This window comes from Podarcis vaucheri (genome assembly GCF_965113315.1).
Source record: "Podarcis vaucheri genome assembly, chromosome: 7".
Taxonomy (NCBI): Eukaryota; Metazoa; Chordata; class Lepidosauria; order Squamata; family Lacertidae; genus Podarcis; species Podarcis vaucheri.
Window position 1 is genome coordinate 36,650,822 of NC_138765.1, and position 26,153 is coordinate 36,676,974.

The 26,153-nt window shown below is 43.7% G+C and overlaps 3 protein-coding genes across 7 annotated transcripts; 1 reads left to right on the forward strand and 2 right to left on the reverse strand.

Annotated features, from left to right (window-relative positions):
- Positions 1–105: 105 nt before the first annotated feature.
- On the reverse strand, positions 106–10,212 carry RBBP4 (RB binding protein 4, chromatin remodeling factor). Of its 2 annotated transcripts, none has more exons than XM_082229532.1 (12): positions 9,940–10,212; positions 7,683–7,830; positions 6,853–6,998; positions 6,073–6,246; positions 5,018–5,133; positions 4,756–4,916; positions 4,470–4,596; positions 4,210–4,287; positions 2,584–2,660; positions 2,437–2,494; positions 1,714–1,824; positions 106–1,086 (listed from the first exon to the last, which is right to left on the reverse strand). In XM_082229532.1, the coding sequence occupies exons 1-12, from the start codon at positions 9,953–9,955 to the stop codon at positions 1,021–1,023; spliced, it is 1,278 nt and encodes a 425-aa protein (XP_082085658.1). In that variant the 5' UTR covers positions 9,956–10,212; the 3' UTR covers positions 106–1,020. The 2 variants fall into 2 exon arrangements, with proteins under 2 accessions (XP_082085658.1, XP_082085657.1); XM_082229531.1 differs by lacking the exon at positions 9,940–10,212 and adding an exon at positions 9,644–9,799.
- Positions 10,213–11,404: 1,192 nt separating this feature from the next.
- On the forward strand, positions 11,405–18,633 carry ZBTB8OS (zinc finger and BTB domain containing 8 opposite strand). 3 transcript variants are annotated; one of them, XM_082229565.1, is made up of 7 exons: positions 11,411–11,858; positions 12,645–12,669; positions 13,962–14,083; positions 15,009–15,091; positions 15,733–15,785; positions 16,407–16,443; positions 16,635–18,633. In XM_082229565.1, exons 1-7 carry the CDS (start codon positions 11,771–11,773, stop codon positions 16,719–16,721), a joined length of 495 nt encoding a protein of 164 aa, XP_082085691.1. In that variant the 5' UTR covers positions 11,411–11,770; the 3' UTR covers positions 16,722–18,633. The 3 variants fall into 3 exon arrangements, with proteins under 3 accessions (XP_082085692.1, XP_082085691.1, XP_082085693.1); XM_082229566.1 differs by lacking the exon at positions 12,645–12,669 and having other exon boundaries at positions 11,405–11,858; XM_082229567.1 differs by lacking the exons at positions 11,411–11,858; positions 12,645–12,669 and adding an exon at positions 12,695–13,120.
- A 254-nt stretch (positions 18,634–18,887) lies between these two features.
- LOC309535994 (ferritin heavy chain A-like) lies at positions 18,888–22,708 on the reverse strand. Of its 2 annotated transcripts, none has more exons than XM_082229563.1 (4): positions 22,429–22,705; positions 20,739–20,885; positions 19,799–19,924; positions 18,888–19,135 (listed from the first exon to the last, which is right to left on the reverse strand). In XM_082229563.1, the coding sequence occupies exons 1-4, from the start codon at positions 22,528–22,530 to the stop codon at positions 18,980–18,982; spliced, it is 531 nt and encodes a 176-aa protein (XP_082085689.1). In that variant the 5' UTR covers positions 22,531–22,705; the 3' UTR covers positions 18,888–18,979. The 2 variants fall into 2 exon arrangements, with proteins under 2 accessions (XP_082085689.1, XP_082085690.1); XM_082229564.1 differs by having other exon boundaries at positions 19,125–19,259; positions 22,429–22,708.
- Between the last annotated feature and the right edge of the window lie 3,445 nt (positions 22,709–26,153).

Genomic DNA, 26,153 nt, shown 5'->3' on the forward strand with positions numbered 1-26,153 from the left:
TACTTCATTAACAATTTAGAAGCCGCACAATTAAGCCGCCACTTTGGTTCCAGAAAACTTAAAAGTGTCGATTTTTTTAAAAAGAAAAGACAATCACATCCCACATAGAAAACCAAATTTATTTAATCTGAAGCACTTGTATGGTTCATGGAAAGTTAAATGGGCTGCTGGTGGAACAGTTCACCCTCACACGAGATGTGCTGATACAAGGTGAAATATCATGTAATCATTCTTTATATCAGTCTTTATTACATATATCAGCTGAAAACAAACACTTTCATAACTTGGTGGTCCCCCCAGTTAAAAAAAACACCACAGAAAGGAAAGATAATAGAACAAGAAACACACAAAAGGGCAAAGTAATGTGCAGTTATAGGTGACTACCATATTCATATCCACATCCTAAGTTGCCCCATCAGAAAAGGATAGAAGGACCAAAGTATTATGAAGAAAACTCAGGCATTATCTGGACAGACCGAGTTACTCTAATCAAGGACAGCAGCTAGAAAAAAAGTTAAGAATAGGTGACCCTGCACTGGATTTATCTGTATCTGAAACAAGACTAGAGCTAAAGCTCTAAACATATTCTTTTATCAGGAGGGACCAATAAAAATAAAATAGAGAGAAGCTTCTACTCTAAAATTCCCCTCAGTAGAAAACATTCAGATCTTACCAACGCTTGTACTGAAACAATTCAGGCATAGTTTATATTAAAATTTCTTGTAGCAGGCTGTGTACACCAGCTCTCAATCAATGAGTTTTCAGGTGAAAAATTGTCAACCAAGAAGCCACTGTGTGATGCTAGCTCAAGTCAGGTTCAACTTTCAACAGCAACAGTTCACTTTCTGAGTTAGAAGCAAGGCTGATGGATAATATCTACAGATGGGCTGTTGAATGCACAGTGCATGTGTTTGTCTCTTGCAAAACGGCACAGCTGACAATCTCAAGAAACTTAGGAGAACAGGGCAGGGAGAGGACAACAACAGGAAACAAACAGCAAGGATTGAAGGGGTCAAGTATCTAAGAGCCTTGCCCTTCTGGATCCACACTTCCTTCAGGATCTTCATCATTATATATGTTCTCTGCCTATACAGAGAGAGAGGAATGAAAAATTAGATAGAAGTATCAATCTGACAGTTAAGCAAATTCCTATTCTAAGGGCACAATCTAAACACTACAATGACAAACTTCCAACACATAGCAAATTCAATACCTTTATCAGACACAAGGATTCAGTCATTATTCTGCCAAATATTATTAAGACAGACTTCCTTCTACAGTTTGAGATTACCGTAAATTCCTGTGTACAAGACGATTTTTTAACCCCGAAAAAGAGGTTAAAAAGTCAGGGGTCATCTTATATGCCGGGTATCCGCCCCCCGCTGCGATGGCAGCTCCAAAGCAGCCGCAGCGGCGGTGGGCTCCGCTCTGTGCTGGGGCGGCAGGCTGCACTCCTGGCTGCTGCTTCAGAAGCAGCAGGCGGCTGGCTCGGCTCCGCGCCGGGCGGCTTTCTCCTAGCGCAGAGCTGCCCAGCGTATTAGGCAACTGGGCTTATAAGACAAACCCCCAAATTGCAGCTGCCAATTTGGGGGGGGGGTCGTCTAATATGCCCAGTCACCTAATACGCTGGAATCTACGGTATATGCATCTTATGGGTGCTCTGTGCACAGTTTTCGATTCACTTTCCCCTCAAATAATCAACCAAGTACTTACCATTTGCCAGACTTGCATGATATTGTCTTCTGATACCGAACAAATTACCCAGGGTTCATTTGGATTCCAGGAGAAGTCAGATATCTTTGCAGTGTGACCACCATGAATAAACTAACATTGAGAATAAGATAGTTATTTAAGTACACAATTCCAATACAGAATACATATTTCAAGAACAGGGTTGCAATTCTTATGTGTGAATCATGTAGATAGATACCTATAGTAGATTACCAACATAAAACCCTCCAATCTTCAATAAAGGCTGGACTATCAGTAAGGCAAAATTTAAAATAAAAATCCAAACCTAGGTCTAAAATACAAGAAGTAACAACTCCACAAATGAGCTAATCTATTTTTATTTCTATTCCCCCCCCACCCTCTCAACTGCAGGGCTTAATTCATTCACAGCTGGGGGGAGGGGGTTTGAGATGGAAGAAGAGTCACAGAAAGTATCCTGGACTCAGAAAGCATCTCATTCATAGATTAGCTGAGAGTGTCAGCAAGAAGCTGCCACTCAGGAAGCTAAAAAATAGTTCATGGAAGGAAGAGTACATGCAAAGCAGAATAAAACACCACATTAGGACTACTCAACTCTGATCAAGGATGGTGTACACAAGTGCCAGCCTCTCACCAGCTGACCAAGCCCAAACAAAGGCATAAAACCTCATTTTTTTCTTGGGAAGTGGGGGGAGAATTGGTGGCAACACCAAAACTCTCACTTACCAACAGCTCAGGTGGGCCATCCTCTGCATCTTCGGGAGACTGCTCTTCTCCAATTTTACTGAAACAGAAGACAGTATTTAGAGACACACAAAAAGCACTTCTGGTGAACTCAGCATTTCCACAACACTACACACATCTGAGGCTTACCTTAAATCCCAAACATTCAGTCTGCGATCAGTACCACTGGAAGCCAGAATGGTTTCATTATGTGGTGACCACTGAACCTGCATCAATTAGGATGAGATAGAACATTTTGCCTTAGTATCTATCAGTTTTGATGCAATTTTTATTCTTACACAGCATATCAAACAATAACTGTTCATTAATTCCAGCCAATCACTTTAATATCCCTATTTATTATTCTGCTCTTGAAAACTGCTCATAGTTCAGATATGCTACACAATTAGTTGAGCAGAGGAGGGATACCATCAATCATTATGACCAGAAAGCTAAACACACTTTAATTAGTTGAAAATGTATAATCCACTCTTTCATAAAATATAACAAGGCGGCCTACAACATATAAAATGAAATTAAATCTATCTATAAAACATAATTTAAAAACTCAGTAGATGCTGGTTGGTTTAAAGAAAAATACAGTATCATATTGTGACGGTCTGTTTTGACAGCAGTTTTCAGAAAATGTCTGAAAGAAGGCAGGGATGGGTCTGCTGAATATCTGCCATATTTAAGGCTCAGTCCCTATTGGAAGCCAATGGAACCTCAAGGGCTTGGGGAATCTGCAGACATGCCACATCAGAGGATCTGAGGTGGAGAACAAAAGATCAGATAGTCCTTAAGGTACTCTGGGCCAAAGCTGTTTAGGGCTTTGTGAATTAACACAAGAATCTTGAACCTGGTCTGGCAGTAAATCAGTACCAGTGCACCTTTCTCAACAGCAGACTAACAGGCTGCCAGCATTCTGCACCTTTGAGCAGTCTGTATTTGGAAACCAAATTATGGAGAGGCCGCCCCCATTTATGTGTGTTCAATATGTACACGACTGTGCATACACGCCAAACCTGGAAGTGACCCGAAAAACCACAAAAAGGGCAGAACAGTATGAGGAGTTTGCCGGCTTTTTCAATGGTGTTTCAAATATACACGATTTCACTGACACAAGTGGTGCCTCAGAACACAACCCCCACGTAAATAGTGGGTTGCCTGTACTTTAAATTCTAGAAGCACCTCATAAAGCTAGTATATCATGAAACCACCCAAGTCTTTAAGATGTATCACCTGACCTATTAGTTATATTTTCCACCCCTGGGAATAAGTGCAATGTATCAAATGGGATACATTTAGGGAACTCAAAAAGTCTCCAAATGTCTTCATTAGTCATTACTTGCACACTTTACTGATGCATACTTTATCACCATAACAAATGAAGAAAATTAGTACTCTGAGTCATCAAATAAGTAACCTTGTCCTACACTTATTCTGGAATTCTAACCCTCTCTTTGTAACTGCCAATGTTTTTTTTCTGTCAGCCAAGTCAGTCACTTAAACCTCACTGCCCGAATATTCCATTCCAATTTTTTAAATCTGCTGCTTAAGGATCAGAAACATGCTTTTTCCACAAGCAGAAAAATCAACGTATCTGCTTAAGTTTTCTAACTGAACTAACACAGAGATGAGCAAACCTGTCGATAGTTGGTCTGAAACTTTAATAGCAAGGCCAATTCTGAGAAGGAAAAATCAAAGACCCTTTTAAGAGCAGCCATGTTGTCAAATGATCAGAAAATGATGTCACATGATATTATGTGAGCTTACCTGGAATATTTCATCTTTGTGTGACTCAAAGGAGTGCAACTTCAGTTTCAGGTTTCGCAGATCCCATAATGCAACAGTCTGGCCAGGAAAACCAGAGCATAATTAATAAATAAGAATATTCCTTTATTGTACTATACGCAGCCCACAGCCCCACAGACTAGGACCATTCAACACAACACATACTGTTCTACAGTATAACAATCCCCTTAATTCTGCAACTATGGATTGGGCGATGTTTTCTGCAAATTCTGGACAGACACCTTATCAGCTGATCCTGTGGCCAAGATGAACTCGCTATAAGGATTGAAAGACAGACAGTTCACTTCAGCAGTGTGAGCATCCACCGAATGGCTTGGCTTGGAAGTGTTGTTTGACCGGGTGTCCCAACTGTAAAAAACGAAATTCAAGATAAGAAACACCTTTGATGGACCGATTCACACACACTAATTGCAAGTGTAACTATTAACAAGAGCCTATCCCTCCAACTTTTAAAGAGAATTCAAGGGAAAATAATTCAATGTGATCAAAATATATAACTTTGCTTACATCATAAGTTTCTGATCATCAGCAACAGATCCAAAGAGAGATTCATGCAGCAAATGCCAGGAAACATCTTCCACCACAGCTGTATGGCCTGTAAAGATAGTCTTCGCATCCACCACTTTCCCTTCCTTTGGAACAGCACTTATGTCCCACAAGCAAATGGTCTTAAAGAGATAAAATGGGAAAATACATTAACATAAGAAACATTCATTTGGCAGATATGTACATTATGTATACCTGGACTAACTAAGCATACAATACTCACATGATCATCAGATGCACTAAGCAGATGACCACTAAGGTTTGGATTCCAAGACAAACCATAGCCTTCTTTTTGATGCCCACGAAGACGCAGATCTGGATTACACTCACCAGAAGGGTCTGCAAAGGAGATAGGGTTATTGCTTGCATTATTCATGCAGTATTATAAAATAGCAAATAAGGATAAATTAATCACTTAAAACATATGGTCAGATCTTCTTCCTGGCTTATAGCAGAAATGGCACCACAGGGGCCGCTTTAAAGCAGTCCTTAATAGTACTTTTTAAAGTCTCCACCATCCTCTTCTTTCATTTAAAGGAGATAGAGGAAGGATGATTCAAAAAGCGCTCTGGCAAAAGACTTTAATACAGCCCCCACAGGCCTTTCCAACACTCCTTTTAAAGTTCTGAGACTGGAAGTTTAAAAAAGGAGAGGTGGAAGCCTTGCAAAGCTGCTTATTGACAGGTGGGCCCACATGTCAAACTGGAGCTAAAAAATTATCCACCCTGATTTAGTTAGACAATATAAGATGTCACTTAAAATTCACCCCCCATCACAGATTTCAGCAGCCTATGTTAATTCTATTTGTCTGAACTTATACTGTTTTTCCTAATTAAACCTTTTCTTTGTTCTGCTTTCAAGTTTTTCAAACTATGCTTGTCCATCACAAATCTTAATAAATTATCTGAAAACATGACTCTTAAATTCTGTTCCAGCATGAAATCAGATTAGTATAGCCTCACTTGCAAGTGTCTTGCTTTCTGAGGCAGTTCTGAGACCAACAACTGTGGTGAACAACTAAAGAGCAGTCTCTGTATCCTGAACATCATTAATTTTCCTGCTATACATTCCTAGCCTAGATTCAACCAACAAAACTAAATTAAATGGCAGTAAACAAAGCATACATTAATATACAACAAATGAGAAAAGAAGCAGCTTCCCACACTTTAAAAATAATCTCAATACAATACTTGGAATCGACAAGGCCTATCAATTTATTTTATCCCCAAAGTACATATATAAAAAGAGCAAGGTTCAGATATGACAACAGACAAATACCTGGTTTAGATGGATGCTTGGTATAATCAAACACAAGTACATCACTGGATGGAGTCTTTGTGGCAATAATGCAAGGATTCTGGGGCATGTAGCGTGCTCTATTCACTTCTCCTTCATGGTTAATTTTTATTTCAATTTCAATTTTCCCACTAACAGAGCCAAATCCTCCAAACTCTGAAAATAAAGAAGGCATTTCTATAATAGCTACATGTTTCAAGACATTCATACTAGAAAATAAACCAATTAAAACCAAGAATCTATGCCATATAGACATTATGGAACTAAAAAAATGTATTTTTTGAATACAGTATGTCATTTGTTTACATTTGAAAAACAATATCCCAAAGTATATTTAAGCAATATGATTTTAGAAAGCTTTCACTCAATATATATTTAAATAGGTACAACACTGCTGACATATCATATTTACACTCAGTAACATGTTATATCACTCATTAAGCAAAAAAGTTCAAGACAGCAGTAAGCCAACATATTGCTAATCAACCAGATATTGAAACATAATTCCTGTAACAGCAAGACTTCAATTTCAGACAAGTACTTCATCTACTAAGTTGCACTGTTTAATGTATATCCAATTTTCTGGACAGAAAATACATCCTGGAAACCAAAGCGTCACTGGGCCATTTGTTAGTTTAGTTTTTTATCTTAACCTAACACCAACAGTCCTCTCCAAGATCTGTGCCTTGTTAATCTAATAAGATAAATCATCAGGAAGATTCAGGAAGAAACCCACTTTTCTTTCCCATTTTGTTCTCTTACCTCCCTTCTCACTATCATAGTGTGAGGCATCAAACTGTGCATCATCATTAGGGAGCTGCACGCTGGCTATCACAAGGTGATTTTGTTCATCAGAGGTATGGGTCCCAAGAACTAGCCGGTGAATACTGAAGTCTTTGCCTTCAGGTCTACAATGCCATAAAATAACAATGGAACAATGAGGTCAAAGGGTGTTTGTTTACTTGGACTGACTCCTCATTAGGGTCACTGGAATGAATGTTAGGAACACCAATAGAGTCAATGTGAATTTCCCTTACTACTACTACAGAAACTGTTAAGACTAGAGTTGCTGGTTTTCCTTACCCAACAATATGAAACATTACAAGCAGGAAAACAATGTAGCAATTAGAGTTACAATAGATGTTAAAATATTTATTGCCTTTCTGGGACACTCAAATTCAAAGAAGCTAACATGCTGGCTGCATTCCATCATGCATCTGTTTATCAGTCAGAAACGCTCAACTTCTTTGCTCCTCCCTCTACCACAACTAAACCAGTACATCCAATTAACTATAGTTTCCAGCTTCAGAAGCCAGTATACTAAACCAGGATTTGAAGTTGATATAATATTATGGCTTGTTCCAGAGCTGTTAACCAGTTTCCTAGATTGAACAAGACAAGAAGCTACAGTTATAAATTTCCTGATTTAATGTTGGTGTGCACAAACTGGCCCTTACTTAGTTTAACAAACTTGTTCATATACTAAAGAAATGCAGGCATAGTCCTATGGATGTTTACTCAAAAGGAAGCCTCTATGTTGCATAGACCTTAATCAACTAAATGAGTATTTATGCTGCAGTCATGTGTGTTACCTGGTTACATCAGGAAGCCACTGAGCAGTCAAGCTGGGCCATTCCAAAGCATGGGTCATTACAAGATCATAGAGAAATGGAGTGTTCTTTTTCCAGATTTTATATTCTTCATTGATCACTCGCTCCTCCACAGCATCATCAAAGGCAGCTGATAATTATAAGAAAATAATGCATTGATTAATGCTGGTAAACAAACCTAAAAACCTTATGGGAACATACCATAGCTCTCCAGCAAAATATATTTAGATTTTAGGGTAGAGAGGAATATATTCACATCTTCTGTACTCAGGAATTTCTTCCATGCCCCAAACTGTGTCACCCTGATTAATCACTGAGGGAGCATAGCAGGCCAGCAAGATCACCCATGGCTGCAACCTTATGCTTACTTCCTTGGGAATACGTCCCATTAGGCACAATTGAACTTACTTCTACATAATCATGCACTGTTAAACATGGTATTGTTTTTCTATGCCAGGAGGAATCATTTTCACTAAGTAAGTCATGTTTGTCAGTTGCATCATAACATAGTTTACAAGTAAACTCATGCAATGCTGCATTCACTTTCCTTCAAACAGGATAGAAAAAAAGCTTTCTCCTAAAGAGCATCAGAGCTACTATTCTACTGTGCTTTAGTTTTTTTTCAAAGTAACATCTGAACAGCAACAAGAAGTTAAATTCTATTGCAAAGCAGTAGTTATGCAAGACCTCAGATAGGAAATCTGTGATTCAAAATTAGGCAGCAATTCTCTAAGCAGCATTTATCAGTCCCCAACTTGTAATATGCAGCTAAGCTATAACTCCTACGATGTAGCCGTAAGGATTGCTGAACTGTAGGTTGTACACCTCTTTCTGGCAACTCCTGCAGCCAAGTTGATGCCAAACATATTGCTCGGATTTCCTTTGGACCACATCAGCAAGGCCAGGACAGGGATCTTGACCTCTGGGCAGCCCAACACATTGGGAACCATCTCCACACAAAGTTCATTTATATATCATTAAGTCAATTGATGGCTTTAGACAAATTACTGTATTCTCAACCTCCCACCTGTAAGAGGAGCAAGATCTACTTTACAGGGCTTTTGTACTGATTACTTAGGTAACAGAACTGAGGCACTTTGAACACTGCTAAAGCAAGGCTAAACAGAAAGTAGAGGAGTGACCTCTGGACAATTTGCAGCAAGCACTTCTCACTCTCAAAATCTGAGCAATGACAAGAATGAAAAAGGTTCCCCTGACTAAATGGCACTATTAAACAAAAGAAGTTGGGGGCTGGGATAGGAAGTGGCTTGCTGAAGGATGAAAGCTTAACTTCTGTTACTGAAAACGAATCCCTGGATTATGCATGTTCTTATTTAACTGTGCATTGTGCCTCTTTCCCCCTAGACACTAGCCTGAATCTGGCTTCAGGTGCATCTCAGAGTTCTAGTTTAAAAAACAAAAAACCAGCAACGTGGAAATCTGCTCACTCCCTTCTCTAAAGAAGAGCACTTCTTAAAAACAGAACAACCCATCTAGGCTGTTTGCAACACAAAGAGAAAGTGTGAAAAGAAATGGCATCGTTCTCTTTCTTTTCTAGGGCGCTGTGCCTTTAAGACACACTCTACCCCCCTCCCGCCAACCTAATGTACCTCACAGGTTGCTGAGAATCTAAAGCGGGGGCGGGGGAAGAGGAGACGGGAAGGAAGCCATGTACGCAGCCCTGTGCCCCGTGGAGAAAAAGGAACATTCTACACATGATGCTACATAACACCACCACCACCCCAAAAGCAGAAATTTACGAGGCGGTGGGACCCCTCCCGCGCCCCAATTCTCCTCCTCCTCCTCCTCCTCCACCCCCACCTCGCGAGCGTCTCCCTCCCCGGCTGGAGAAGCGCCGCCGGCCGAACAGCCGCAGTTTGTTCGAGGCCCATGGGGGGAGGGGGGGTTGAGAGGCCGGCGAGCCGCCCTTGCGAAAAGCCCACCTGAGCCATCCTGCAGCCCTCCCCGCCTCATTACAAAGCAGCTCCACGCAAATAACCCGAGAACCACGAAGGAGGCGAGGGAAGAGGAGGGGGCGGGAGGGAAGGTGCCAGGAAAGGAGGGAGGAGCGCCCCATTGGGCGGCTCCCAGGGAAAGGGGGCAGGGCCGAGGAAGCAGGCGCGGGGATTGGACGAGGCGCTTTTCTGCCAGGGCCCGCGCAGAGGCCGGAAAGGGAGGGGGAAGGGGGGGAGTGAGGCCTAGTCGAGTCTCCCGCCTCAGCAGCGCCCGCTCTGCTCACCTTCTTTATCCGCCATGATTCCGACTCTTCGGGAGCGCCGGCGACGTCGCGGCCTTCCTAGTTTACCTCAGGACTCAGCCCGCCCTTCACTAGGCGCCTCGTGCTCCCCGCGCTGGGCTGCTGAGCGCTCCTCTATTGTTTCCTGAGTCGTCGTAGTTCTCCTTTCCCCCCCTTCACAATTCACTTCAGAACGGCAGTGGCGCGCGAGACGGGTTCGCGCCAACTCCGTCCAATCGCAGACCCAGCCGCCGCGATCTTCTCGGCGAATCACGACGGCGGGAATGGGGGAGGAGGGGCGGGGCCGAGTGGGCGTGCTCGCTGAGGGAAGGATGGCGCACGCGCTCTCTCCTCCCCTCCCTTCTCCCGTTTCGTCGTTGCGGAAGAAGGGCAGTGGCTTGCCGAAGCTTCCGTAGGGGCCGCCATTTTGTTTTTGGTTAGGCGGCCTGAGAGTTGCTAGGCCGCTCTTGCGAAACGGGGGTGGTTGTACGAGTCGATTGGAGGAGCAAACATTGCCTTTTGGGCTGAGATTAGGGAAATGTGATAGCTGAAAAAATCTACTGAATGTTATTGGCTTTTGAGGTACATGTGGCTGCTTCCGCACTCCCACTTGTAAAATGGGAGTAACAATCTAAAAATAATAATAATAAATTTTTATTTGTATCTTGCCTTCCCCGGCCAAGGCTGGGCTCAGAGCAGCTAACATAAAATGCCCAACTTCACAATTGCTTTGGCACATAAAAATAAAATAAATTTCGTCAGGTGCTTTGTGTATTTATGCCTGCCCTTTATATGCCAACAAAAAAGCAAAATGGTCTAATTGTATTTGTTACATTATATATAAGTGGGTATAAGTAAGTAAGTAAACACGTATATGCACATCATCCAGGGAGTAAGGCCCATTGCATAGTGGGGCTTGTTATAATCACCTCAAAACAAATGAAGTACTTCCAATATGAGATTAACCAAAAGAGTGAGAGGAACATGATTTGCTTAAAGCATGTAGCATATTTCTTAATATATTTTTATTTATTAAAAAAGAGTGATCATCTATTGTGTACTGCTTTGTTCCAGAAGTTAGTGTCAAACAAGGACTGACGATACCCAGGTCCAAATTCCCTTTAAGTGATGGTGTGCCAGTCCCCATCACTCAGCCTTGCCTATTTTACAGTGGTGATAACCAGGTTGTGAAGGGAAGAATCCTCTACTCTACTCTATGGTTCTGGGAGGGTGGAATGAAAGCATACTGAATAAAATTAATATACACATGCCAACCTTAAAATTATGGCACCGTTACTACGCTAGCAATAAAAAAAAGAACCAAAGGATTGTCAACTATCTTCTTCTTAGGCCACTCTTGTGCCTTTCGCAGCTGTATAAGGCCAGGCAGATATCCAGCAGATATCCAGCCCTTGCACTGGCATATATGCCAGGAAAAGCTTCTCCTAATGAATTTCTGCTTGACAGCAGTCAGCTATTGAAGAACACACAGCAGCCCTGGGTTGAATGTTTCATTTAAAAACAGCAAGTATAGCTCAGGAAAAGGGAGCATCTTGTTTAATTGTCTTTTTGCCAGGTCGATGTGTAGGTCTAAGAATTAAAAGCACAAAATTTCAAATTGCCGCTTTTCAGGGGAGGGGGAAGTACTAATAAAGCAGCATGGATACAGATATACAAATATGATACAGATAGATCTATAACGAAGGGAACTGTTCCTTTAAATAGGGGCTTGGCTGCGGCTGACATGCTTTAGGCAGGAAGGAGGCCATCTTTCGCCTCTTCTGTCCTAAGAGGAGGAAGTGAATTGAATTTTGCATGGCAAAAGCAGCAAGCCATGGCAGATAACTACCGGGACTACAACTTGACAGAGGACCAGAAAATCCTTAAGACGAAGTACCCTCCTCTCAATAAGAAGTATGAATGTGAGTGTACTCCTGAGCGGTCTTAGTTTGTGCGTGGATTTATAGTTCTTTGGTGGAAATGCAGCGCTGGGCTCAGCTCCAGAGTTTCCACAAACCGAGTGCCTGTACATCTTGAACCGGGGGCGGGGAAGAGGGTGCCGGGTACAGGCTGCAGGGCGTTGCTGGGTGGGATTCTTCTCCGGAGTCTTGTATTGCGCCCCGGAGAGAGAAGTGGGGGGGGGGGCGGCGGATTGGAGCAACAGCGTTGGCTCCGCACACCCATAAACAGCGTAGCTCTGTTGGGTCTGTAGAAGAAAATAAACTAAAATCTTTAGCAAGGCAATGCTATTTATTTGGACCCAGACTGTCACTTTGGAGTTTGTCCAGCATGCTGAAGGTTTTGCCCTCCTGTAAAGCGTTGCTGTTTCCTAGGCTAGGAGAGCGTGTTGAAACTTGGCAGACAAGGCGAAGTTTTGCTCTCGAAAATAAAGTCTGAGACTGCTTGCTGTGGAGGGCTTAATATACTTCTGTGCAGTTCACTTTGTCTTAACTTTCTTTTTGGTGACACGAACCTGCTACACCCCCTGTCCTCACTCTAGAAGGGTCAGCTTCTTGAGATGTATTGTTATGCTGTACGTGTAAATGAATTTACTGTGCTTGGAATATTCTTGTTCTGACCGCTTATTTTCCCTAACTTGGTCATTTAGATCTGTTTTTTTTTTCTTTTTTCTTTTTTTAATTGAATAAATTATTTTAAGTTGCCCCAGGTAGCTTCATATTTTTTCATATTTTTAAATCCCTATTTAGATCTGGATCATACTGCTGATGTGCAGTAAGTATTTATTTATAAGCTTACAATCTAACAGGGACAATGAGAAGGCAAAACAAAAAGCAAAATGACCCAAATAGTCTTTAAAGGGGGAAAATATTCCTCAGTTGCATAATGCATGTACTTTCCCACCCTGCTAATACCATATTTCACCAGTTATTCTCCCCATTATTGATGATAGCACATCTGACCTTTTCTGTATAAACAAGCACAAGTGTGCTGCTTAGATAAAATCTGCCTAGGTACATGGAACAGGGTTAGCTGTCCTCTGCTGAGTCAGATTTTTGGTCCATTAAGCTCAGGTGCATCTGCAATCATTGACTGGCAGCAGCTCTCCAGGGTTTCAGAGAAAGACCTTTCCTGGCTTTCCCAAGAGGTGCCAGGAATTGAAATCTGGACCTTTTCTGTGCAAAGCAGACGTTCTACCTCTTGAATCAACAGCTTTTCTTCAAAGGTATCTGGCATCTCAATAGATGGGGTTATATGAGAAAACCCAAAAGCCTCAGGGATTTCAATGGGGGAACAGTGTTGTCAGTATTTTCAATTTGTATATTGCCTTTCCATATAATAATATAGCCAACATCTAGTTCATGAAAAGTGCCAAGAGCTGGGAAGTATGGCAGCATATATAATTAGCTCATGAGTTGTGTGTGTGCGTTACCTCTTTACACAGTTCTTGTCTGCTACAAAGTGCTACAGGTTGGGTGGTGTGCCATCTATAACTCCTCTAAACGAGATGTATGCCTGGAGTTTTGTTGTTATGTTTTCTTGTCATGGCTTCTGTATTTCAGCACAAGGCTGTTTTGGATTTTTGCTATCACTCTATGGTAATAAGAAAAAATACCCAAAAAAGTGCCAAGTGCAAGAAATGGCAAACCAGATTTCTTAGAGTCTGCAGCAGATTACCTCTCACAGGCCCCCCGTTCCCACAATGCTCATATTTTAGCACAATTCTTGAAAGCTCCAACAGCAACAAATATGGGGAAGCGGGGATTGATCCTGCACACCTTCTGTTGTGTGCTGGATGTTCCTGCTGCTCTATTTTCCACCTACAAAGGAAGTTCCTAGTTGTTCAGAGGATGAAGCTAGGAATTCATAAATTCCAAGTACAAAGTTTTCAAGGGTGACTACTATATGCGGATCCTTAGAATGGACAATTCTTAAACTGCAAATAGTGAACTTGTTAGAAGTGGAGCCAACTGTTCTTTCCTATATTTAGTGCAAGTTTCTCCCTTGTACATTCTCATCTTTTGCTTATAACTACTGCCCTGTAATGTGTGTGTGTGTGTTTTTAGGTTGCATGCCTGGGGAGATACCTTGGAAGAAGCATTTGAACAATGCGCCATGGCCATGTTTGGGTACATGACGGATACAGAGACGGTTGAACCTCTGGACACAGTAGAGGTGGAAGCAGAGGGTAAGGTGATGCTTTGAGAACTACAGCAGTACAGATTAATAAACACAGTGGCAAATGATTGTCTTTACTGTTTTGCCAGCATAACTGTCACTTGCTGTTTCCCAAACACATTTATAGAGTAACACCCTATAGTTTGAGGCCTGTGCTTATTCAGGATTCACTGAAATTGGACTGCTTAAACTTAGTATAGCAGGCCTATAAGTATAAATGGTGATGCTTTTGCAAGCAGGAAACAGGCAAGCAGAAAGTTCAGCTTGAAATCATAGAATTTGAATTATAGAGTCAATACAGTTGGAAAGGACCCTCAGGACCATTTAGTCCAATTCCCCTGCAATGCAAGAATATGCACATGTCCCTTACGGGGATCAAACCTGCAGCCTTGGCATTATGAGCACCACGCTTTAACTAACTGAGCTATCCAGATGATGTTCAGTCTCAGAGGCAAGCAGAGCAACAACAAAAAACCATGACATTTATTTATTTATTTTTATTAAATTTGTTTATCACCCTTCATCCGAAGATCACAGGGCAGTTCACTGCATAAAAATACAAAATGAGAACACAAAATGCATAATAAAAACAAAAGCAAACCAATAACGCACGCGCCCCTTCCACAAACACATTAAAAAAGACATAGAATGTTAATTGGCCCAAGCTGAAGGCCTGGTTATAGAAAAACGTTTTTGTCTGACGCCTAAAGATACGGTCCATGGTTCGTGAGGTGTCCTATCGGTCCCCACGCAAGGGTTGGCTCTCTGATCTCTTGCTGAGCCATGATCTGTGGTGCAAGGGGAGTTGAGTGGGAGTTTGAGCCTACACTGACATCTGTCTGTCATTAGGAAGGCTTGCCACACATACCTGGGTTGGAGGGAGTCCTGCACCTTAAAGCTCCCAATATGCCCCCCCACCCACTTCTCTCCAACAGGACATGACATGCTGTCTCTTCTCTTCCACTTTCTGGATGAGTGGCTTTATAAATTCAGCGCCAATGAGTTTTTCATTCCCAGGGTGAGTGTTTACTCTCTTCCTCCTTACAGTCTTGAGATATTTCTCAATTATAGGAATGTGTTCTGCACAGTGTCACAGTTTGGTCACATGTTGTTGTATTGCCAAGGTATTGAATCCGTTCTGCCTGAATACATTAATTTCTGAGGTAGCATCAAGAAACTAAGGAGAAAATCTAAAAAGGAACATTACTGTACTGTCCTTATTAGCACCAACTGTAATCATAAAGCAGGGAGCCAGCATTCATCTTTCACAGAAGTCTTCTCCAGGCTTGATAGTCAACAAGAGAAAAGAAGGGACAATGATGTTCCTCAAAGTAGCGGGTGGTGAACTCTGCAATGTGCTTACAGTTTATGGATCAAAGTTCTGGAAATTCTTTGAAAAACTAGTTAGATTATAGGAGAAGTTGAAGATGTTAGAATGGGAGAAAGAAATTGTTATACAGACTGAAAGAGAAGCGCCTCTGACTTCTGAAATGTATTGCTTTTCATATGCCTTGAGGTTGTGTGGGTGGTTGGGATTTATTTTTCTGCAAGGAACTGAAATACCTGGTACCTTTTCCAGTTATTACTAGAGCTATGTGAAAGATTAAAATTGTTTGAAATCAACTAATTATATGTTTGTTTCCCTCCCCCATTTTGTAGGAAGTTAAAGTGCTCCACATTGACCGAATAAGATTCAGAATAAGATCTATTGGGTGAGTTAAGTGGAATCATGCCATTTAAAAATGTTGATGGAAATGCCAGGGAGTCAAGACATGTTGGTTCTGTGTGAAAGTTTCCATAGAGTGTGTACCAGGTGTCCTTTTGCATGTGCCAGGAGCCTTTTTAGTTCCCCACTGACTCTCACCATGGGCTTCTCCAAGATCCTTCCTGGATGGGGACAGCGAAGAGTTTACCAAAGCGGAAACATGTGTTCTCTTTAAAGAAAGCAATGTTGCTTTGCTGTAAGGGATCAAACTAATCCCTGGTTCTGAAGAAGAAATGGAGGCCTTTGAAGATGCCAGGAGCTGTCTTGGCCTTCTTAATTCCTGATTCACACTTCAGCATGTGGGACAGTGTTCCTCCAGCAGATCCCTGCACTGTCTCCTGGATATGGACCATTTGGGAACTGGAGTAGAGAGCCTTGTATGCCATAGCTCTCTAGGTTCTTGGGTGGGAAATCATTCTGGCTGCTAGGGGTGCCAGAATGGCCTCCTCTTTTCCTCAACATTCATCATTGTTCCATGTGTCTTTCGTAAAATGACCAGAGGGGTTTCCTGCACTGTGACATAATTCAGTAACCTTGTAATAATCGTTACCCTTTCTCCCTCTTTAAGGTGGGGAGAAGAGTTCTCTTTGCCCAAGCATCCCCAGGTATGTTATGAATGTTGTCGTTTTCCTTCCTGAGTACTAGAGGCCCAGAAATAAATCAGGCTTAACTAACAAATCACCCCTTCCATTCATGCATTCTTAGACCTACCAGAGATTCTGCCTATCATTGTGCAGTTGAGCTCCTAAACTCCTGTTCTGGGCCAACTCAAATAGTCTTTTTTCTTCCCTCGCAGGGCACAGAGGTCAAAGCTATAACCTATTCAGCAATGCAGATTCATGAGGATGAAAAGCCCGAGGTCTTTGTCATTATTGATATCTAAACAAAGTGCCACAAAAAACTGCATCACCCTGGTATATCTGTACATCTTAATCGAACTGTTTGTCCTCCTGGAAATGACTCGGCAGAGGGCTAAATGAACCAAAGTGGTGAGGAGCATCAGGTTGGATGTAGCAGCTTGAATAGAAGACTCCCGAGTAATGTCCAGCTCTGGTGTGTTACTGAGGCTGATGCATCAAGCAGGAAGCATTGAAAAGATGGTGTGCATGTGTTGATTACCAGCCCAAGCATGATCTGGTACTGCAGCCTATAATGTGGTTTTTAAATGCTGAGTTCTAATTCCTTATCTACTCTGGTGGGAGACTAATATTCTTTAGTGACAGGAAATGCAGGGATTTAAGACTATTCACTCTCTTCTGTCTTAATAATACTACCTCTTCTATTGCTTCTTTTGTCATTTATAGCCCATTGTAAAATACCCACCATAAAATGCTGCTTTCCTCCAGTGAGAAGTTGCCAGGAAATTAGCCTAAATCCTCTCCCCTTACAAAGCCATTTGAAACAGTAGTCTGATGCTGTTCATAATGTTCCCAGTCACCTTCAACCACGGTTAGGAGATGTCAGAAGCCTACCTCTCAGGCTTCCTCTTCCTCCTGTTCATGTGTAAGTTCCCACCAACAACACTATGGTTTGCCCTAGCAGATAGGTTGTTCCAGAACAGGGTTACAAAAGAAATCCTGGTTAGCGTTCCTGATTCAGACATTACACTACACCAGACACCCCCAAACTTGGCCCTCCAGATGTTTTGGGACTACAATTCCCATCATCCCTGACCACTGGCCCTGTTAGCTAGGGATGATGGGAGTTGTAGTCCTAAAAACCTCTGGAGGGCCGAGTTTGGGGGTGCCTGCACTACACCATGGTTAGAGCTGTAGTGGCTGGTGAGGCACGTTTGCTTGGCTGGCTTCCTAACAGCAGGTTGCTGGTGCTTATCAGAGGGTGAGGTGTGGGGAGATTGGTCTGGTGTGGCACATGGCAGTGGATCCAAGCTCCCTATGCCTCAGTCCTCCCCTCTCCACAGCGACCTGCTGTGTTGGCAGGCCAGGAGAACCAAGATACCCCACCTGCACTGCCTCGCCAACTGCTGCTGGTTAAACCAAACCATGGGATGGAGAAGGGAATTCATGCATGCTGGGGGAAAGGGAGCCTCGCAGTCGATGCCACACTCCCAATGCCTTAACCACAGTTAAAGATCAGAGCTATTATGTCTCCATTAAAAGGAAAGAGGAAAGGAAAGGAACAGAGCACAAAAACAATTGCCTCCCACTCCCGAGGAGCAGCATTTGTATTTGACAATCTATATGAACACACACACATAACTTGAATTGCAGACTTAACACACACACACACACACACACACACACACACACACACACCTTGGGATTGAAGCAATGGGTCTCAGTCTCCTATAAGCAGCATTTGTTTCATGGGGCTTGCAGAGGAGCATATCTTGGTGGCAGGCGTCTTACACTGGGCCATCCCTTTGCACCATGATACAAATCCAGCATTTTTTGTCAGGAGAGGGTACAAAATATTTCTAGAAGGCAGCCTTCGTCAGTGCCCATCAGTCTCAGCTAGCATGGCCTTGCAGGCTGAGGCTGATAGGCCTTGTAGTTCAAAACAGCTGGTGGGCATTAGGCTGATGATGGCTGCATGTAAGAAGAGAAGGCATCCTAAGAGGTGTAGACAGAGTGGTACTCTGTGTTAATCTGTGTGTGCTTTCAGTTTTGATGTGTTCCACTTAGCTCTACAATTGTGTGAGGTTATTGGTGTATTGATTGGAGTAGGCACCCATCTATTTACGTGAATGACAGAAAAAGGAGAATCTTGGTTTTAATTTAAAAGAACTATTTTTAAAAAACATGTAAAAATAAAATCCATTTTACAAAACGTAAGTTCACACTTGTGTGCATATAGTAGTTTTATTGGTTGGCAATATTATTGCATTAGAAGCAATGAATAGAAACTTCCAACAAGAGACCTGCAGGTATAGGGTGGAATATAAATTTAATTATTAATATTAATATTAATAATAATTAATAAATAATGGTTACATGGCTAGCTGGGCTCCTGAAAAGGAGCACTCTGTGCTGCAACATAATCTTGCAGGTCCCACATACCCCCCCCCCCACAAAATCACACACACACCTTTCTGATTGGGTTCAACTGACATCCATGTTTTATTGCAAGGGCTTCGTGTATAACAAATAGCCACTGATTTGGGGCATGTCCTTTGCCATTTCAGCTGCACGCCCCCAGGGTGAGCTTGTCAAAGAGGTGCTCTCCCAAACCATCCTGGGGCACTCCCAGGCGCCTCAAGTTAGATAGATGGTCTGCCAACTGCTTGATGGCCTTCACTTGTTCCTCCAAAAACTGAGACTTTAGAAAGTGACACAGCTGCACAGAGAAGGCAAGCAAGGGAGGAAGAAGAATTGCTCAGGGCTTGCACTTCCTTTTTCTTTTGAAACAGTCACTGGTGGTGAGTCCCAACCCAGATCATCCTCATAACATCTGGGATCTGCTAGCTCAGAAAAAAAGGAGATTTTGAATGTTCAAAGGCTTTGATACTAGATAAGACGAGCGCTGTGAGCAGAGGGCTCATAGCTCAGGGGTGAAGCACCTGCTTTAAATGCTCAATGGCCCAGGGCCCAAGTTCACTCATGAAAGTGATCTTGTGTATTATAATAGTGTGGCTGGGAAAGGCTTCTGCCTGAGCTGTCATTGGCTCAAGCCAATATTTGAGAATATGAAATGGTCTTTCCAAGGGGGCTGCCTGTCTCTGAATGTTGGGCCAGCTCCTGGTCTACATGTTTTGTTTAGAGATTCTAGTGTAGCCTTCCCCCACCCGGTGCCCTCCAGTTGGTTTGGGCTGCAACTCCCATCAGCCCAGACTTGCATGGCAATTCTGACTGGAGGCTGGTGGAAGTTGTACTCCAAAAATCCAGAGGGCACCAGGTGACTAGAATGAGCTTTTCAGTGCCTTCTCAGAGTTCTCCATTCTCCCCAAATGTCTACCCATTTATTTATTTTAATTTTGCTCACTAACCACAGGTGACATACATGAGGATCCTCCTTCTCCAGAGCCAGCCTGTGTAAGTCCAGGAGACCTTGGTTCACGTTTCCTTCCAGCCGCAGGGCACTCTGGAAGGCTTCAAGGCTGGACTGCCACTCATCCTGCTCCGGCTTCTGTTAAGGAGAGGCCGAGGAAGAATTGGGTTAGCAAGACACTCCTTGCCCTAATTTCCAATCAGAGTTCTTTGAGAGTGTCAGCAAGCATATAGACAGACATCCTACATCTTTGGTGGTGCTGTGACAAGGTGTTCTGCTTTTGGTCAGCAGTCTTTGAAGAAATCAGATTAATCTGTAATATAAATCCAATGCCTTTGTTAGCCTTGCTAGGAATAATAAATGAATCAAATCAACATTTATCTCATTGGGCGATGTTGGCACTGTTGCTGGTAGCCGCTCATTTAGAAATAGCTAGATTTTGGTGATCTGCAACAAGCCTGACAATAGACTCATGGTATGTGCTCAGGTGTAGTCTGTAACCAGGACAAAGGCAAGATAAGTTCCTCATCCTTTTACAACATATAGAATCCATCCATCTCCCATTTGAGATGTGACCATCAGTCAAGACAACCTGCCCAGCCCCACAGAAACATCTGGAAAGACCTAGTGGATTACAGTCTTTAAAATACATTATGAATGGGTTCTAAGTAGTGGTTCCAGCTTCAAGCTGCTGTTACACCTTTTTCCAAGGAACAAGAGATTTGCTGATACTGTTTTAGTTTATTGTATTTTAAAGTATGTTTATTCCATGTGAAAAGGCTATTTTTTAATTTTAAAAAGTAAAATAAAATAAAAGATACAAGCATATAGATAGACATCCAGACACTGGTAAACCAAACAGAGGCGGGTGCCCTGATTGTGGCACCACAGGGAATGGACTAGTTTGCCTCAATTGCTGGCTACTGTAATCAAGAAAGCAGACACCACACACCTGAATGTCATGAAGAACGATGCACCCCCCTCTCTTGTTCTGGTATTTCAATAACATCTCTGCATATCCCCTCTTCTTGAGTGATTCCTCTTTCAAGAATGTAGCTACATGCTTGAGGGCAACATCATCACGGCTGAAGTAGTAGGACTGAGGTCAGGGAGGGGGAGAAAAACAGAAAAGTCCAGTCAACAATTAAGCAGACTATGCAGCAACTTAGCTGCTGTTTCAACCATCTGTGGATCAGGTTTAGGCAAAGGTGCCTGGTGGCTTTCTTAGTTCTTTGCTGCTAAAACATGGGAGCATGAAATTTGACCATTCACTGAGAACACTCCATTGGCAAGTGTTATAATTTTCTGACAATTCCAGCCGGTCTCTTAAAATCTTAAGAATTATAAATCAATGTCAATATTGGCAAAAGTGTTCAGTCTTTATTATGATGCACCTGTTGTTAACAAGGCTGTTATGCTAAAGCAGCCCAGGAAAATGCATCAGCATTTACACTTTGACCTGACCCGTGACAGGAAATAGGGGACACTAATTGCCATACTACACGCTAGCTGCTAGCAAGGTTATACACGCTAGCAAGGCTATGCTTAAAATTCTACAAGGCAGGCTTAAGCAGTATGTGGACTGAGAACTCCCAGAAGGGCAAGCTGGATTTCGAAGGGGCAGAGGAACCAGAGACCAAATTGCAAACATGCGCTGGATTATGGAGAAAGCTAGAGAGTTCCGGAAAAACATCTACTTCTGCTTCATTGACTATGCAAAAGCCTTTGACTGTGTCAACCACAGCAAACTATGGCAAGTTCTTAAAGAAATGGGAGTGCCTGAGGCAGTGGAAGACAGGAGTGTCTGGCATGCTCTGGTCCATGGGGTCACGAAAAGTCGGACACAACAACAACAACAATTGCCATACTGGGGACCAACAGTAGCTTTGCTTAAAATGTTGGGAGTTGCAAATATGATTAATGGGAGAAACTGTGTTTGGATTTCAGGGTGGGCCAACACCAATGTTGAAGAGATTCCCCAACTCTTGCTGGACCCCCCCCCTCAACATGCCCCCTGCCACCATGTGCTTACAGGCAATGCCAGTGAGAGGGTAGCTGCATGATGACTACAGTGGCCCTGATTTCAGATATCTTTGTTGCTCCAGGTAATCACTGCCTGTCTGCAGGCTCTCTTCTGTGCCTTCCTGTGTGACCAGGTCCAACCAGCTGTCATGCCAGTGGAATCTGGTCCATGGGGGTGAATGCAGCACTGCCACGCCAACTTCGGTCTGCTCTCAGACTACCCACACCTTCCTGCCTTCTGACATGGAACCAGTCCAGGGTGTGGCACTGCTTGCCAGCTTCCTCCTCCTCCTTAGTCTTAGTCTCACTCTTGCCCTTGTAGAACTCAACAGGGAGGAGGGTAGGGACAAAACTAGTGTTTGTTGGCTTTGCTTAACATTCGCTCTAGCGCCATCTGCTGCTGACCTCTCTGCTTTCCACCCCACCAAGCACCAGCCACTGTTGAGTGGTGCTTTTAGCACCAGCCCCATTAAATGTTCACTTAAAACAGACTTGGGTGACACAACTCTCAGCCCCCTGCAAAGGCACACACGAGGCCATTTGACATTCATAAGGCAAAGGGGCTTCTCTCTGGTGATGCTCCCTCAAAGCGCAAGAGAGATGAAAAAGCAAGCAGGTACCATGGAAAGATAGACGTAACTGGCATGGAGCTCCAGGTTCACCATGTGGTTAACAGCAGCCTCACAGTCCGCGTGGTAGTTCTGCTGCACCTGGGAATTCATACCTATTGCTCAACACTAAACTGGCAAGTAGAATACTTCCCTCTTAAAGGGCTGATCCAGCTCTGCACCCTGAAAGTTTCCACAGTAACTGACCAGCCACCATAGCTGGCCTTTCAGCTCAAAGCAAGAAGGTCAGGGCACAGGAAGAAACCATTCAGTAGGGAAGACGGAGGTCCTCTGTCACTCGGATCTTTAATGACCTTTCTGCAGGCGAGAACATGACTCTGCAGTGTGGCACAAGGGTTGCCATGACACCTGGGAAGGTAGGCTGATGCCAGGGAAACAGCAAAGAAATACACCAGGGTGCTGATCCTGCAAGCACTTGGTGTGAGTTTTCACCAGCATTCATCAAACAACCACACATGGAAGGCCTCCCTGGTCCTCCTCCTCAGATGACCTTGCCCTGGCCGCCAGCCACACAGTAGGGAAAACCCTCCTGGAGAACCATCTTGCACTTAAGGGGGAGGAGAGGAGAAGCAGAAGCAGCCTGGTAAGTCCCTGCCACCCAGTTCCTGGTATCCCCTCCCAGAAAGCTGAAAAGCCACCTGCCCCCCCTGAGAAGGTAGTCCATGAGTCAGGACAGCCATATTGTTGGCATTCTTCTTTCCTGGGAAACAATGGAGGAGAGTGTGCCTTTGGAGGTAAAGTCAAACCCTTGGAGAGTTGCAGTGCCTGCTGTGGCTGTAGAAATCAATACTGAAGAGATGTATTATTGCAGGTGGGGCAGTTTTTTGCCATTTTTTTGCCAGTAATGTGACTTACAGATGAGAGTTTTTGTATTGGCACCCCACATTATAGACAACACGTTGTATAGTCTGGCTTTTGAAGTGTTTGTGTTAAATTGATGCAGACATTGTTTGTATGGACTATATTGCAGACTTGAGCTAAGTGATGGCGATGGTTGTTTTTTCTGTTTTAAAAAATAAAAAAAATGTTTTTCTTTGTTTTTAAAAAAGTGGCCCATGGCCCCCTTTGTGATATCTGAATGACCTATTTTGAAGTGTTAAGCCTCTGACATTGGAGGTACACAGTCTAGTGGAGGCTGGCCCAAGGGGGCTTATGGGACACCGCCCCACCTCTCTGCCTTCTTATTTACAACTAGTCCAGAGGGGGGCACTGCCAGCCAGCTTCCTCCCCCTCCTTAGTCTGCGTGCTGCCTTTGCAAAACTCAGCAGGGAGGAGGAGAGAGACAAAACTAGAATGAATTGGCTCTGCTTGTCATTGGCTCTGGCGCCACCTACTGTTGGGCTCCCTGCCTTCTGCCCTATGGGCAGCAGCAATCCTGGCTAGTAGATGTTGAATCAACGGGTGTTGGAGAGAGGGAGGGAGACCAGGTGGCCGGGCAATGGTCCCGGTCCATCATCAACACTAGGTGCTGCCAGCCACACAGCTGGGTCCTCTAGAATCAGCCACGACGGGGCAAGTGGCAGGTGGGGTTGGCGGGAAAGACCCTCTTCGCTCTTCCCCTCGGGGCCTCCTCCGAGGGCGCCGGTGCTGTCGACCAAAAAACCCAATGATAGTCCCTTTTGCAAGAAAGAGAAACGGCGCGTGGGGGTTCGCAAACTCCAGGGGCTCAGAATGAGATGGATTCCTTCCTGGGGTGGACACAGGCTGGGAGGTTGAGCCGCGGGGACGCTACGCGTGGCAGAAGCTCAGCTGGTTTTGGACTGGTCAGTGGCTGGAAGACACCCAGGAAAGCCCCCCCCCCGAAGGAGCGTGGGAGAGAAATGTCAGAAACCAGGACACTGCAGCCACCAGCCCTACAGGGGCCGATCGCTTGCAGCAGGGAGCCTTGTTCTTTCTTCGTGGGTCGTGGTGGGGGGTGTCTCCCAACGCGGGTGTGGGCGTCGGAGAAAGAGGGCAGGGGCGGCGTTTAAAGGGGCAACGCGCCCCTTTAAGGCATAGTCTCCTCTCCCGGCTGCGCTTCAGCCTCGCCTGCTGACCCCCGCGATCCCCCACCCCCCGATGATGCTACGGAGAAAACGACACCAAGGACCAGGCTGCCTTCCCTGCCCTAGCACCGTTGCGGGGTAGGTTGGATTGAAAGCTGTGGAGAGAAAGAGGAGCTGGAGGAGAAACACCCTCCACCCCAAAATCCTCAGTCTTGGATTGAGCTACTTGCGTTTACAACTGCGGCTTGTTAGGTTTCAACTTGTTTCGTTGTTTGGTTTTGTTTTTAGGGTGCATTCGGTCATAGTTTGAGATTGCATCATTCATCTCTTCTTAGGCACCTTTTTCGTTCCGCCTTTCGTGTGCTGTTGCAGAAAGGCGAGGGATATAAATTCATTAATGGAGCGTAAACAGTCCACGCCTAATTCAGCTCCTCTCCTCCCTTCCACACTTGCAACTTCAGCTGTTCGGGGCTGCCTGCAAGTGCGCCAAGGGAGCCTGCCTGGAATAGGTGCTGCAAGCCTCCCTGACCATCACATGGGAACGCTATAGGACAGGCATAGGCAAAGCCATCCATCTAGATGGTTTTTTTGGACTACAACTCCCATCATCCCTGACCACTGGTCCTGTTAGCTAGGGATGATGGGAGTTGTAGTCCCAAAAACATCTGGAGGGCCGTTTGCCTATGCCTGCTATAGGAGCTTTCCTGTGATACAGCACAGGTATCAGAGCCCCCAGCAGCCGCATTTGAAGAGGAAAATAAATGTGTTCAGAAGATTTCACCTGCTTCCCACCTCCTGCTTATAGCTTGATTCTGGAATACCATGTTGCTTACTCAATATGCTTTCTTCAGGGTGCTTCTAGGCAATGCTGTAAATGGGTTATTCAGATATCATAAACGTGGCACTAGCAACAGTAGTGTTTTTTTAAAAATAACTTACCTGATTTTTCCTAGAAAGGGTAAATCACAACTAAATGGCAAAAAATATAGCTGGCATTTTGATGCCAGCATGCGGATGCTGCAAAAAAATAAAAAGAAATGCATGTGGAACACCCATAGTACAGCAAGCACCCATCTGGAAGCACCCTTTGACTCAAGACTCCCTTCTGTAAATGAACCAATTATAGCGATTTATTTAAAAGGGTCACACTGTGAGATGAACTGATAGAACATTGGTACCCGTTTCAAATTTAGTGATAGTGCAGGTTTAAAATATCCAGTTTGAAAAATGGGTGGGCAAAGATGGGTACGCACAAAGAACTTCAAAGAAACATTTGAATTGCCACGACATGTTTTGGTTCTGCATTTGAAAATAGTGACTGCTGCTTGCAAGACGTAAAAAAATTGGCTTTTCAAAGATGTTGAAATCAAGAGAGTTGGTTCTGAAAGGCTGAACTACCCTAATGTTTCTCAGTAAATAATCATCTCAAGGAAGTTGTGCATTTTGGGGAAGGATTGAGCATTGTTCTCCACTTAAATTTCCTTTGGAAGAATGGGGGATGGGAGTGATGTGCCAGGTTAGAGCAAGGCAACAACTCAAATAGCTGGGTGATCTAGCAACATTTGCAGTTCTTTGCATTCTGTGTACATTCACCTGGGAAAAGGCTCCATTGAACTTGCTTACTTCTGAGTAGACATGCATAGGATTGCAGTGTGTGTGACTGCGTATATTTAAATATAAATTATCATTGCACCTTTTTATGCTTGCGGTTTTTAAAAAACAAAACCCTCA